The sequence below is a fragment of the Haemorhous mexicanus genome, chromosome Z, assembly GCF_027477595.1.
Source record: "Haemorhous mexicanus isolate bHaeMex1 chromosome Z, bHaeMex1.pri, whole genome shotgun sequence".
Taxonomy (NCBI): domain Eukaryota; kingdom Metazoa; phylum Chordata; class Aves; order Passeriformes; family Fringillidae; genus Haemorhous; species Haemorhous mexicanus.
This window is the reverse complement of record NC_082381.1, coordinates 19,162,133-19,178,010: the sequence shown is the minus strand read 5'-3', so window position 1 is coordinate 19,178,010 and position 15,878 is coordinate 19,162,133. Positions and strand designations below refer to the sequence as shown.

Genomic DNA, 15,878 nt, shown 5'->3' with positions numbered 1-15,878 from the left:
ACAGGGCAAACTAAGTGTCTAAAAATTATTTATCGAAGATGTAACAGAACACAAGTTTACATTTTGTGCTTGATAAAATTACAGTGGACTTAAATTACAACCACAACGCCATCCATTTCCATAACCAGTTATACAAGTAGATTGTATTATTCATAGGAAGAAAAATACCATTTTCAAACAAAAATTTTCACTGTATCATTCACAGAAGCAACTAAAATAAAATGCAACAGTAGAGCTCAAAATTTTGCTAACAGGAACATTTTTAATGTAATATGATGGCTTTATTCAACCTATGTGATAAAATAAGTCTTGTTACAATCAGTGTCCTTTTCCTTTTAGACCCTTTCAGATCACTCAATTTAGTTCTTAATTCTGAGTTTAGTTTTGAATTAATCTCTTTCTTATTCTACTAATTCTGTAATAATTCTATTATTATATCTTATTACATAATATAATGTCAAAATGTAATTGATATCTCTGTACAGAAGCATTAAATACTAGTTTAACTTGTTTACAAAACTGTAATCATCTGAAGAGACAGACCAGATACAGTCAAAGGTCATATTCCCTTGCCTATAATATATCAGTGATAGAAAAGGCTGCATGCTGGATTTAAAGAAAATGTCTAAAGCAGAATAGCTTCTATCACTGATTTTCTGATGATTAAGGTTTTTAGGAAATAAATTTTTCATTCTATTAAAAAAAGCCATTTTCTAGCGTTTATATCACAATGTATTAAGTATAAATGACTAATAATGCAAAGCAGAGCATGTGGAATTGAAAAAAACTGCAAGTGGGCAAGAAAGCAAAAAATTCAAAAGCATGATTATAATATGGGTCACTTTTCCCCCACCTTTTTCAATAGAATGAAATAAAATAGCACAATAATACAGTATTTGCAGGGCTTTTCAAGTGCTAATGAAAAAGGAAATATTTCAAAGTTTTCTCAGGCTACATTTAAGTACTTGCCACAGGTGAATATCAAAGTTCATCTGAGACAGGTAGCAACTCTTGCTTTTTTAAACAGCCAGAACCAATTACGTGGTATGCAACAGTAGCTGTAGTTATCTCTACATGCATTTCCATCACTTAAATTTACCTTTGCTCCTACAGCAGAGAGGTATGGTTTAAGATTTTAAAAGTAACAGACAAGTATGGACTAACGCTCATGATTTTCCAGTAGATAAAGTATTTTATAGGAACTACATCTTGAAACACTTTATTAATGAAGGTAAAAAAAGGTAAAGGTAATAATCATGCTACAAAGAAATGAAGCATCCAGCATAATTAAGGTACAAGACACTACATAGTCATGAAAATAATTAACAAGGAATAAGAGAGAAACCAAATACAATTGGTCTAATTAGAAATTAGGAGGAAAAGACAGCAGAAAAGTAGCAGAATCAAGCATTGCTAGACAAGAGGATTGTGCTGCAGTTTTAACCTACGTGCTAGTAAGTGAAAAAAAGAAACCTCCTGCATTCTTAAGAGAGAGTGACAAAGAAAGCCAATAGCAAAGGGAGGAAAGTCAGCCACCTTTTCAAGGCAATTATTCATCTGGGGATGTTCCTTATTTAGGGAGAAAAGAATTTAAATAGATGGCACAGGTAGCTTATGCCAGCTAAGCATTCTTAGCAATGGAAACCATTGACAAAGATGTACAGTAATAACCAACTAATTCATAATTTTCCAGTCAGAGAAAAAAAATTCTAATTTGTACTTTACAATATTTCTCTACCCTTAATCAAGAATTACCCACAAATACTTAGTGGCATCTTGAAATATTTCAGAATTTTAAAAATAGCCTGTTTTTTAACTGTAATAAGGTGAAATGAATGAAAACGAAGAGGAGGAATAATTTACTAATTGTCCTAGATAGCTACGATCTGCAGTTAGCTTACAGAAACACAAAAGAAATTTCATGTGGCTAACACATCGCAAAGAATTATATATATAGAAATTTAGAGGAAAAAAATTACCTATTAACTTCCTGTAAATTAACAAGACAGTAAATAAACTGGACCTCTGTCCTGGTTTTTGTCTCTATTACTTAAAATCTACAATAGTTTTCCCACTCAAAAATAAAACTTTTTTGTGGAAGAAAATATTTTGCACTATTTTCACCAGAAGAAGAAGAATGCGATGGAATTTTCATGTAATTATGGTGGGGTATCCAAAGTGGGAGACGTTGAAGAAGAAAAAGAAATGACAGTGCTGATTAAGGATCATGATTACATCTCATGTTGATAGCGGGAGATAGGACAGGACTTCCACAGCTTTTGGGAACTGGATGAACTCAGATGTCACATGCATATTCACCATGTCAGAATTTCACAGCTGGGCTGAGTCGAGGAAGAAATGTTAGTAAGTCCAGGGGATCCAAGTTCATCACATGCTAAACACTATCCTTTTTCTTCTATTAAAACCTTATGCTATCTGATAGCAGAAGTCATCTGTTTGTTACAAGAATGTCCTTGCCCTGGAAAATCCAGAGCTCTGTATTTAGAAACAGCCCCTCTGCCTTAGGTTGCTCTCTGTGGAAGCATCTTCACTCCTGAATAGGGTTGACTCCCTACAGATCTGAATGTTCCTTGTCCTACCGGGATTCAAAGTTTGTTCGAGGTGCAGAAAACACTTTCCTGTGCTTAATGTAAAGACAGGAAAAGAAAACTATGAGAAAACTATTGCACTGTTATGGATTTACTGCACCTGGCTATTATTCTGAAATATTTCTGCAGAAAAAACTATTCTGCCATTATACTTTAGGAAGACAGGATCCTCTTTGCCATTTAATATTACATTCATTTCAGCATTTGTTGTGGGCAAAGGTTATAAAATAACTAAAGTCCATCTAGTCATCTGCTAAACATTTAAAATCTTACTGCTTAAAGAACCATGGGTAAGAAATTTCTTAGAAGGTGATATGATATAGGGCAACAAACTGGAGTTGCCTGTTTTCATTTAACAGCTTTGTTAATGATCTGAGGGAAAAATCAAACAGAAATTTAATTAAATTTCCAGATAATATAAAACTAAGAGCAGCAGCAAGCAACAGAAAGGAAAAATAAACAAAAAGAAAGAAGGAAAGGAGAGAAGGAGAAAGAGGGGGGACAGAGGGAGAGGGAGGGAATACATCTGTTGGAATAAGCATTAGACATAGTGTGTTAAACAGGAACTATTATATTTTTAAAAATTAAGCCTAAATTCAAACATTCAATAAAAGACTAAATACTATTAGGCAACCATATAGAAAGAAAAGAGAATCTAACAAGATATGGATTCCAATTAAATATGAGTAATGGAATTAAACTGAGCATTGGAAAAAGAAAAGCTCATTATCTACTAGATTGTGAGAAATCTGTCTAGGAAAAGTAAGAAATTCTATTTTATTAATGAAGTTGCTTAATAAACCAAAAACAATTTGACAGGTGTACGGAGCAGTGTCTGTTTCAAAGGGATTGATTAAGTAAATGAATCCAACTTTTTACTGACTTAAAGTAAACATTAGAATTGTCAGATGCCCTAGAATCTATTGTTAGTATCAGGCTTAAGTAAGTGCACAACTAAAGTAAGTACACAACAAAAAGGTAGTGGTCAAAGAGGGAGAGACCCAAAGAATTATTAATTTCCTGGATTAGTGCTTTTGTTCATTTTATTATATATGAAAAGGTGACTTTTTCAACCAATCACATATTTGGAGAAACAACAAAATTCCAAATGCCATGACACAAACTACTAATTTCTGTACAGAAAAGGGCTACAGGTGTTGCCAGCTGGGTACAGGTAGATTCCCATGAAGTCAGAATGACAGAGCTGCTGCTGAGTCTCCTCAGATTTCCACCAGGCAGCTACAGGCATTTATTTGTGGTTAGAGGTAGTTTTACTCGTCAAAAGTGGCCCCACACTGTGTGTAGCAAACCTATCACACAAATTTTGGCTTCCTCAACTGCAGGCTTCTTTAGGGAGTACCAGTTTGTCTTTTCTCCTAACCCAGGCTGGTGTGAGCAGCACATCAGTGGCACTTCAGAGCCCAGCTCCAGGTTCAGACATCTGCGAGAGGCTTGGAACATCAGCAGAGGTGAAATGTGCAATGTTAAAGAAGAAAAAACACTGGCCACTGCCAAATCTGAGAGATTTCCAAGCTCTGTATAAATTACTATAAAATACTCCCCAAAAGGGAACTGAAGAAATTCAATTTAATAGCTCCTTGATAGTTAAAAGAAGCAGAAACTGCCTGCTTAAGGAAAAAAAAAATGTCTTTATGTTGACGTAGAAAAATCTTTCACAAGTTTTACAGTTGTAGTTCTAAGAGTTCTGCCTACCTGACTCTAGCTGAAGGTCATAATGTTCTCCCCATTATTAGAGAGATCCTTATTGACTTACAAAACTAAAAACAACTGGTTTCAATTTACAACAGAAGTCCAGCTGTGTTATAGAAGATTAATAATATATACAGAAGTTTAATAACTCCTTTGTAATAAATATGTATTTTTAAAAAAACCAGGATATATATATATATATTTGTAACCATAATGCTAATATTTTGTACTTGAGTTCTGGCAAAAAAGGACAATAGCAGCCTGGGAGACCCTGTCATCTCAGTTTTGCCCTTCATGTGGGATACTCTGAATTTTGATGAGGAGGGAGTGGGATTTCATGAAACCATGCACGACCTGCAAGAAGAGTAAGAAACTAGTCCAGATAATCTCATACAAGAGAGCATGGTCTGCACAAGCAAAGATGGGCAGGAAGGGTGGCTTCCTGGAAGCAGATGAGAAGTCAGAGAGGTCAAAGGCACCAAGCAGAAAGGAGAGGCAATTAATTTGTTAGTGGATAGGCCTGGAGATGTTTATAACCAACTAAGATGCAATATTCAGAGCAGTAAAGTTCAAACCCTTCCTTTTGAGCATATGTCGGCTAATTATCTTACTGATCTCCAAAATCAAAACTATTCCAAAGCAGAAACCTTTCAAATCAGGTATTTTTACATCCTAACTCCTACATTTAGTTTGGGGTTTTTTTAAACTGGGGCTTGGCCCTTATTCCACTCATCTATTTTTATTTCCCAGAAGCCAGGACACTTGATGAAGTATCTGACATCCAGCATTGCCAGGAGCTTTTTATGCCTGGCTTGAATGACTCAGCTGAAATCTGTGAGCATTTAAATACTGCAACATTGACTGAAAAATTCTCACAGCTCCATGTATCCTAATGGTCTCCATCTATCTTCCAAACTAGTTAACATGCCAGTATGGCCACCCTTGTGATTTACTACCTTGCATAAGAATTCTGAAATAGCCTTTGACAAAGAGTAACTCCTTATTTGAGTCAAAACTCACAGTGATAAAAAAAACTGTTTTGTAAAAGCGTATCCATGCACTACAGTTCTGCCGAATGAGGAGGAAAGAGGCTGAGAATAAGAGAGCAATGACAAAAAAAGAACAAAACATGCACTTAGCTTTCTGTGTGTTTTATTTTACTCATCCTCAGCAAGCGCGATTCCTTTCAGACAGTTTATATTTGATCACAACATTTTTTGTGAGCAGTACCTACTGGAACTGAATTTACCTTTGAACCTAGCTTAATGGGCATAAGTTTCTCTTAGCTGTATGAGAAAAATATCCTGATTTTACAAAAAGAGCTAGAAAACAGCCCTCTCTTTATTATTTGATATGTAGACCTATATGCCATGAAGTTTTCTAGTTCCATAAACTTTAAAACCAAGTTATTTCATGAATACACACTAAGATCCAACACAGATCCTTCTTTCATCTGTTTTTCACTACATACACAGACAGATAACAATGCTGAATATGATACATCAGTGATAAAAATACAGCACTGTAAAGGTTGAAGGCACTTCTGAAGAACCTCCTGAGGCAGCGATAAAAACCACAGTAAGGTATATCATCATTAGTACTATCTGGAAAATTAGTGGATAAACATTTTGTCAAATCTACAAAATAGGTGTAAGCTAGTAAGCATATATATACATATTTGTGTGTGTGCATGTATATGTATAAAATACAGAAAAGAGAAATAACTTTTTCTTCTGGAAAACAATTTGGGAATTAATTTTTTGTTATCACATACAGCCTAAGAATTTCTTATTAAAACAAGGTTGTTTCCAGTCTGAGGTAACTGTGGTATATTCCTCTTTGGAATGTCAAGAACTAGTATCAGGAAGCCAACAAAATATGGAAGCAATATATAATATCTTAGTGCATTGTATCTTAGATATACATCTTTTTCCTTTTCAAAAACAAGGATTAGAGTTTTCTGCTGTAGGAAAGAAATGAGGAAAAGATCTACATCCCAAAGAAAATAAATCAGTGCATGAAAGTATGTTTTAGCTTCCCTATACAGAGACTGACACACCCTGTGGTCACCCTGACTTGCGCTCAAAGAGCCAACCCTAAACCTCACTTCTAAAGCAACTGCTGTAGTTTACAGCCTTCTTCACCTTCTCCTCCTCCCTTATTCCTCTGCTTTTGTCTTATCCTATCATCTAATTTGTTCTTCATCATCTACTAATGCCTCCTTTGCCCACTGCACAAATGGTATACTGCAGCCCATCTTTCTTAGAAAGTAATTACATTTCACCCACTGCACCAGGATTATGAGAGTAGAGAAAATATTATTTACACTATCCAGAAGAGCTACGTGACTTTATGGTCAGCACTATAGCTTCCACTAACAGCATGTTATTTTTATCTTAGTCTCAACAGCCTGTAACTTTCATTTTTTCCTTTTGGCTTTTTAATTAGAGAGACCATGTTGCTTTCATGCAGTGAGTAGATTTATTATACTAAAATGTTATTCAAATTATTTTACTGAGTAATACTTGCAGATGCCTAATATTTATCAACAAGAAAGTGATATTGCAGTAAATAAAAACAAATACATTACAATAATGTCACACTTAAAATGTTACTGCTTGTTAAACAGAATGAGAGAGTCTAAAAAATTTGCTTTAAATTCTTTCAGCCTTATTTCCTTTATTCCTAGCAAAGGTTACTCATTTTTTAGGAGTGAGCCTACTGTATCAGGGATTTCTCATGAGAAATAGACTAATTCAACTCCAATGTCAAGAAATAAATACTTTTCATACTATGCAACTTCTGTGACAAGAAAAAAATCTAAATCTCCTCCTCTGGCATTTCCTACAGATTGTTTACAGCCTGAGAATTTATTCTGATATAAGCCTACTTATAATCATTAAGTAATAATAAACTAATATAATTAGCTACTAATACTTAATGTTTCTCCTCACAGTCTATAAAATACTAACTATTATATAGTTACTAAATTCTAGTAACTTCATTTTGGCTTTACACAGAACAACTGCCCCCTTAGAATAACACAGATGCACTTCTAAAAGAAGAGCTCTTGTAACTATATACATCACATACAACATTTTGTTAGAGTATCTGGCAGTATTTTGAACTTTGTGCTGTTTCTTTGGATTCTCTGATGATTCCTGGAACCCAAACAGGAATTCAGCATGGCAGAAAGAACAGACCATTATCTGAGATTTCAGGGAATGGATTCATGGGTATTCACTTAAACCTGAAAGAGCAGAAATATCAGCTAGTAACTAATACAACCTTACCTATGCAATAAGAAGAACAAAATTACTTCCTTCTTAACAAATTTTCCTTTTGCATATTTTTTCTCCCACTCACAATCTTACACAGTTGTGCAGTAAAATCTAAAAGGGCAGGAACAATGTAAAGGAAAGGTGTGAAGTCTCAGAAGGAAAAGCCCTGGAGTAACAGAAGGTAAAGAACTTCAAAAAGTTCAGGGTTTAGGGTTACTTTCTTACAAAATATAATCCTTAAAAGGCACATTTCTGTCCCTTTATATTTGTACACAACATAAGCCCCTTAGCAAGGATTATTCATGTTCTTCTTCATGAGACTAAGACCTCAGGTCACAAATAAGTTATACATAACTCAATGTTCCTTAAAAATGCAAGAGTCAGCTGACCAGATCGAAGAATCTGCCTTCCAATGGTAAATATCCAACCTCAAGTTGCTAACTGACAGGTGAAATGCACCAAAGAGAAAGAAAAAAATAGAAATTATTATAAATTTCTAGCGATTGTGAAAAGTAATGGATTTTCAGCTTCCCTTGTGCTAGCAGTTATCAGTGAATTCTATCACCCCGAATATCTGTATTAATACAGCTTACTGACAATACTGACACTGTATTTTTTAAATACCTAGGTCTACAAGATAATTCTGCAATAACATGCCAACCAATTTACCTATTACTATCTTTAGCTTAACTCTATGTGATATTTTAAATCACCATCCTAGAAAAATGGCATACTGAAAGCTCAGGTCTAAAATAACTGGATATTTTCCCCATTTTATGGAGAACACACAAAAGATGATACTTAAGTACATACTGAATAGGGACCATTAGGCAAAATTCGCAATAAAATGAAAATATCTGCCTTACTGAATATCTTAACACACACTTCAAAACATTAATATAAAGAATTATGCTTAATTGATCATACTGGATTATCTCTGATGTCATTCAGTTGATATACAGGCTATATTATCTTCAGACATAAAATGGAAGCTAAAGAAAATGTCAATTAGGCAAAAATAAAAATGAAACATTGTAACAGCCTTTTCAAAAGAAAATACAAACATAGAAAGAAAAAGGTAATTTCCCTTTATTTATTTAATATGAAGAAATGTCAATTTGCCATTTGAAGCTAACGAACAGCATAATCTAATATCCTTACTGGCCTCTGGGAACATTAATTATTAATATTAGCCTCAGAATGACCACAGTTGAACAAGAACTTTGTTTTCCACTAGTATGAATAGATACATTATATTTTAATATTTTAAAAGAAGAGTAGTAAGTGGTAGAGATAGACAGTACTTGAAAATCCCCATGGCAAATAAAACCTGTCCTAATAGCAGCTGAATAAACTATCAAGTTATTCCTAAAGAGGAAAAAAAAAGCACCAGAGCTTCCAGTTCTATTAATAATGTACCAATCATTAAGTTAATGTAATACTTTGTGCAGTCTACTGCATGTTTATTTAATACAGTAACATGAAAAAGCCACAATTCAAATATGTATTTCCTGCACATTGTGGCCACTAACTCCTCTGGTAACAGCACTACCTTGAGCATACATCAGGAATATATGAAAGATAGCATGGTCTTAGGGAGACAGAATGACATGGGGAGGATTTACAGTAAATAAAATTGTATGCAGACCTTTCCTATATCACACTCCAGCCATCCAAACCCACACACCTGTTACTCTAACTACAAGCCTTGTGCAGCTATGGCAAAGCTCAATCTGTGATGCCTAGTTTGCTTTTAATATAGCCTGGGGTGAATTTCAAATAAAGCAGACAAGGGGAACCCGCAGAACAACTGCACAGTATCCACAAGAAAGTAACTGTATTTCTCTTCCTTTTAAATTCTTTTGTTACCAGCCATGTCAAAATTCAATAGCTTAAGGAAACAGATAATAGATTAGAAGAAAGTTCAATTTTTTTATTCAGAAGCAACTCTTCAGCATAGCTCACAGGCACTTGTATTATAATATACTTTGAATTCAATACTTACTCTAATTTATTATAATGAGTTTAAAGTCTACAATATTCATAGGCTTAGATACTCATGTTTCCTGTGTGTTTTTTCCTTAATGCTTTCAGATTAGATTCATACAGGTTCACTACAGAAAAAAATAATCACTCTGCTTGACTAAGATCTCAGACAACCAGAAGTACTAATTCAGAACTGATCCAAATTTAATTGTAAATGTACTTCTCTAGGATCAAACCACACTTACCAATGTGACTGCAGGGGAAAAAAAAGAGGTGGAAATCTCTTAAAAATCTATTCTTAAAAGCTGAAACCTGGTATATAATACTCTATAAGCTATTCCTAAGTGGTAAGCTTAATGAAATCCAGCAGTGTTCAGCTGCCTCTCCTGGATGACAGCAGTTGGGAGTGCCCCCTATTAGTTATTTTAGGGTTGGAAACACCTCATTTTAAGTGAAAACAGACAAATAATTTCCTGGCGCATTTGAAAGCAGTGACACATTTGTCTTTATCAATATTATAGTCTGAAAAGAAGTTTCAATATCCACTGATGAAAGAAGGATCATGGCAGACCAAGTGCCCCAACAGCACCCATGGAGTGCTGGCATGAATGTGCTGAGAGGTGAGCAGCACCACTGTTCTGGAAACAGTGCTTCCTTTATTTGTTTAGCAACAGCTGGGAGTCCCAAGAGCAGCTCTCTGAACTCAGTTTTATTTGGAAAGAGTTGGCAGACAGATCCTTATTTACCCACAACAGAACTATGAGAAGGAGGGGTTTTGTAACCTTGCAAATGGTTCTTTCATTAGTACACTTATGACCAATAGAACAAATAAAAAACAATAATATATATAAAACTGAAATGCTTTAATTGCACAGTATAATTTAATAAAGTCAGTGGAAATACTCATTTTGATGAAAAATCCTTACCAGTTAAAAGGCAACAGAGAAAGTTGCATAAGGGATGCCCATATTAAGAAATAAAAGATCAACCCAATATTGTGCCAATCAAATTCAAAGTTTGATTAAAAATTATTTTATAGACATGGCAGAGTAAATTTTAGTGGATTTTTAAAAACCTAGCAATATATCTTATATAAAGTGGCCTGCAGAATTTAACCGTTCTTCATCAAAGTTTCCATTTGTTTTTCTCTTTAAACAGAATAGAAATATTTCTAATGTTTATATTGGGAAAAATTGCTTTGAAGCATCATTTTATATAAAAAAGAGACATCTTCTTATAAAAAAGAATCAAAACTATAATTATTCACCACATTTATGGGGTGTTTCAGCTGTAGCACTGACTACAATTCTCTCAAAAGACATTCATTGAAGCATGATCAACAGATATTATCAACACAGTAGTACATACGTTTTCATTCAGTCATAAGTAAATTTTCTATGGAAGAAAGCTGTAGAAATGGAACCTCAGACCATTGTTTTATTAATGTAATTCTGAAGGAATCATAAAAAGATAATTAATAATGGCAAATTAATCCTTGCAATAAACCTCAGAGAGTTGTGGTGGTTTACCACCAAAATGTTGTCTTTCTTTGTAAGTCATACACTAGCAGAGAAAATTACAGAAACTGGAATAAAAGCCTCAGGCATTTCAACTGGCCAGGAGGAAATGAATATTCAGAGTAACAAGTGCCCAAGTATCAGGGAAGCAAGTATGTTCCTAGCAATTTATATGTAATTAAATTAAATTATATATATCTAATGAAAACTGTAGAAATTCTTAATTAATATCCACAGAGTCAGGATTTCATAACATGAAAGTAAATCAGATTTAACACAACACATGGGTTTTCACAGCTACAAAACTGAGGCAAACAGAAGCAGTAGCAATATGACTAAAAATGGAAAAACTAGACCGGAGAACATGATCTTCTTGCCAACCAATACATCTTTAATTCAGAATACAGGAGACTTCCAGAAGATAAATTAATTGACTGAAAGGAAAATTTGACATTGAATGCAGGGACCTTGATCCCTGTTTCCTCACACTCACAGTGCATCTATCGCAGATAAGTCAACCTGATCTTGTAGAAGACATCTCTGCACATCCAATAAAAGTCCAACAGAAATTGCAGCCTCCCTCCTATAGCCCCCAAGACTGCTTTGAATACTAAACATAAGTTATGGACAAATGAATTCACCACATGCAAATCAAGTACTGGAAAACAAGGCTACTCCCAAATGTTTATTAAGCCAACTCAAATTATCACATCTCCATCCTCATCTTCTGTTTCTAATTAACAGAAAAATGGAACTATCTAAACAATAGCATATGGTAAAAATGAAAGCAAGAAACATTTCTTCAACCTCATGTTAATTAAATGGAGATGAAATGACTACATTCTTCTGTGCATGTTCAACCACTCTTCATTTTTTTAATAAAATCTTTTCATGCAGCTTTTTCCCCCCCTGAAAGTGCAGTCATTTCTGTTCTTTAAAGAGAGAGAGCAAAGAACAAGTGATATCTGGATGCTAGAGGAAATGCAAATGTAGATCAAATAATCATTCAATAATCACTTACATGCCAATGTAAGCATTTTCACCTACTGAAATAGCTAACATAATACGTAACACATAAAAAAATGGAAAACAAACAGCACATTAGTTGTGGCACTGTCCCAACTACTGAAAGGGTAAGTTAAGGTGTAATTCAGACAATAACTTCAGAAATCCAACACAAATTTGGGTAGAATTTTAAAATATAAAGACTAAGTGTAGCTACTGCAGTTACAACTAAAAAGCAGCATCAAAAATAATGCAAATTAACTGAAGAGTAGCCCTAATTTCCCTTTAGCAGGTAGTCAAATATGCATGGTACTAAATTAGTCACCCAAACTACTAAAGATATATAGGTGGGATTCTGAAAAAATCCTTAAACCAAAGAACTTACACTGAATACTGCAAAAAGACAACAGCATGAAGCAAAATAATTTCATTTTACTGCAATCTATGCAATAGAAACTATTCCTAACTATACATTACTGATCTTTAAGCAATAGACCTTTACACACAAAATGACTAAGGCTTTTTTAACCACTGCTTAGTCCATTGCCTCTAGTTAATTTTCTCACCTCTTTTTCACCTGAGAACCACTTTCAGTAGATGAACTTTCTGACAAAAAAAGAACAAGTTTAATGTTCCTTCAGAAAACCACCACTCTTTTTACAGAGTGCTAAAGTTTCTTCCTACTATGAATGAAACTGTTCTGTTCCCATGTACCTCCTGTCAACATTAAACTTACACATGACCAATCTGTCCTACCTGACCTAAAAAGGAGGCAGCAAAGGCTCCCAGACTGCTTGTACAGACCATGCAGCTACATGGCTGCACTTCCAGTGCTTGGGAAATTCCAGTGGGCTTCTGAGCCAGAACACCCAGGAACTTGCTCACGGAGCATAACACAGCTTGACTTATCCCTGTCTCCTCTGGGCTCCTGTGGCAGACAGGGGTTCTAGACTGACACACCTCCAGCCACTCCCCAGGGTGTCCACAAATCCTGGATCAGTGCTCAAACAGGGAACACACCTAGCAATATTCTATGTATGCTAAGCTTACCAAATTACAGTTTAGCCATTGGTCAAACACATTTTAAAACTTCACGAGCTTCTTTCCCAGAATAAGCATTTGAAATCAACCTGTGTTAGTAACTAAAAATAAAACCAACCAACATAAGTTCCTTAATCGTTACTGCAAAAATCACTTAACTTGGTTGGCTGTTCACTTGATTCTGAAATTTTCATTATGTTTACCTATTAAATTTGGAAGAATTAACTCATAAATAAAGTAAGAACATGCCATGGCTAACCACATAAAACAAAAAAGAATGCTGTATACCAACATCTTATTTTCATATGTCTTATGAAAATAAGACTGGTAAACTAATACTGGAAATGCCTATTTTGATTTATAAACCTGTGTGCTTTATAAAAGTAAGAAGTCCTACTGAATACATGGTTTGCTTGTTTGGTTACACTAAAACTTTTTTTTTATTCAGAATAGGTCTCCTAAAAATTCTGGTTTTTCCTTTAGGAAAGTGCTAGTTCTCTATGATAACCTTCTGTGACAATCTGTGACAATCAACAAATTTCACTAATATTTTAGAAGTTAAAAAGTAAACAAGGGGGAAGAAGTTCTTCTCTCTTTGTACTACAGTAGGTGTAACCCAGGCTGTGTGCACAGGCAAGTTTATGGCACTAACATGTCAGATTTCATCTCTTTTTCCTGACTCAGGAACTATATGACACATTTGTATTCAGATTTTCATCTGAAAACTATGAAAAACTGAAATCTTCACATGGTAAGACAATACTCCTCATATATTCTCACAGAAACACATTCTCTAGATCACTATTAGATTTGTAAACAGATTTTAGGAATAGCAGTTCCTATTCACAAACCAGCAGGGCAAATTTCTAGAGATACAGTGAAGCCACATTGTCATCTACAGCTACTAGAACAGCTCTATTTCACACATCTGTGCAGGAATACCCTTTTTCCAGTGTTAAAAATAAAAAAAAAAAAAAAAAGCTGTTTATATTTTAGGCAGTACACTACAATTTAATGAATAAATATTGCAATTTTTTTTCAGTAATTGCAATAAAGAACTACAGTTATCCAGCTACTATTTTTATCTTTGCTTTAATTAACTAAGAACACAAGAGCTTAAACAGGCACTTCAGATTTAACACTGATCAGAATGTTATTAAGCACTAGAGCATTTATGAGGCTAGTGAAAATTACTAATGATGTTACTTGCTCTGATTTTTTTGCCATTGTATCTTTGACAACCAGAACCAGGTTGAAACACATTCTGTCATGACAGAATGCTTACAATCCCTTTCTTGGATTTCCCTAAGGGAATATTACATAGTTTTAGAGCGTGAGTTAGGAGTTTTTTTCTCTCAGTGTTTCTTATAGACCATGATCTTGCAGAATTGTTTTGATTAACTTGATGTGCAGGATTGCAACTGACCCATTCACTGCTGATGGAAATCTAAGAGAAATGCCACTCAGGTCTCTGATAAGCATTCACCAGAAAGGTGTTAAATCCCAAATGAACTGATTATGTAAATGAGATATCACACAGTTCACCTACAGATGGTCCACAAAGTGTAAGACATCAACATCAGAAATGAAAACTTGTCCTCCATAATTTTCCTGTGAAATAGATCATTATGTTTACATCTCATATTTCAGCCACAGCATTAAAGCAGGGTATATATTGTGCTATTCTGAGAGAACAAAACGAATGGAAACTAAATCTATCCCCTTTGATACAAACGGAGTATAAACAGCAATAGCAGAGTCAAACTGGAGAAGAAACAAGAAAAAGGAATGGTATGAACATAAATAAGGAACTCCAACAGCATAATGCTCCATAATCTTCCATACTTCAGAGAGAACAGTTCAGGCAATTATATTTTAATATACAGAATTTTAGCTCTTAATACTTAAGGTATTAATTTAATACTTTAACTTGTCTGTTGGCCCACCAAGTATCTGTAAATTTCAGACATGACATAAGCCTCACAGACTTCTTACTATGATTCATTCTCACTGTATGAATCAGGCTCCTTATAATGCATATCATTATGGTAAAAAAAATTTTTAACTTCTATTAATACACCAAACTAGGGACATCAAATAATGTAGCACTTATTTGTTACCCAAACGAGTATTTTTGAATTAGACAAGCAATAATGACCAATTAATCAGAAAAAGGACATTTTTTTTTTTTTAAATTGCAGGGTTCACTTCCGTGATAGTAAACACCACACACCTTTAAACACCTTGCATTTCTACTGAGCAAAGGTACAATAATGAGAAAAAAAAAATCTTCCTTACCTATGTATACAATTTTTAGACTCAAGGTATGCCATACCAGAGGCAGCATCTAATGAAAATTTCACCAACTGTTTGGTTTTCAGTTCATCCTTCTTTTTTCTTAGGAATGACAGGAAATCACCTCCTGGAAAATCAGACAGATGAACAGTGAGACAGACTGATCGGATATACACATTTATATCTCATTAGGTGTGCAAGACCAAATAAAATGCAGGTTATTAGCTGTTCTCCTCATCCCAAGTTTGAGGCTAGTCCAAGAAAAAGGAAGAAATTCATCTTTCAAAAATACATTTTCCCTTAAATAGTAGGTGCTTGAAGGTGAAAATTGCACAGCATGCTTTTGATACACCTCATCTTCACCAGCAAACATTAAATACAGACTCACAAACTGTTGACAAAAACAACTGATAATCTGTGATACATATTCTTCT

At 34.4% G+C, this 15,878-nt stretch overlaps 1 protein-coding gene across 3 annotated transcripts in view; it reads right to left on the bottom strand.

Moving 5' to 3' along the window:
* Window positions 1-15,878, bottom strand: part of FER (FER tyrosine kinase) — a 158,672-nt gene that overhangs the window by 22,190 nt on the left and 120,604 nt on the right. For all 3 annotated transcript variants that reach the window (XM_059837047.1, XM_059837049.1, XM_059837048.1), the window contains one exon: window positions 15,448-15,571. In XM_059837047.1, the coding sequence (XP_059693030.1) occupies window positions 15,448-15,571 (124 nt within the window). The remainder of the gene's footprint in view (window positions 1-15,447; window positions 15,572-15,878) is intronic.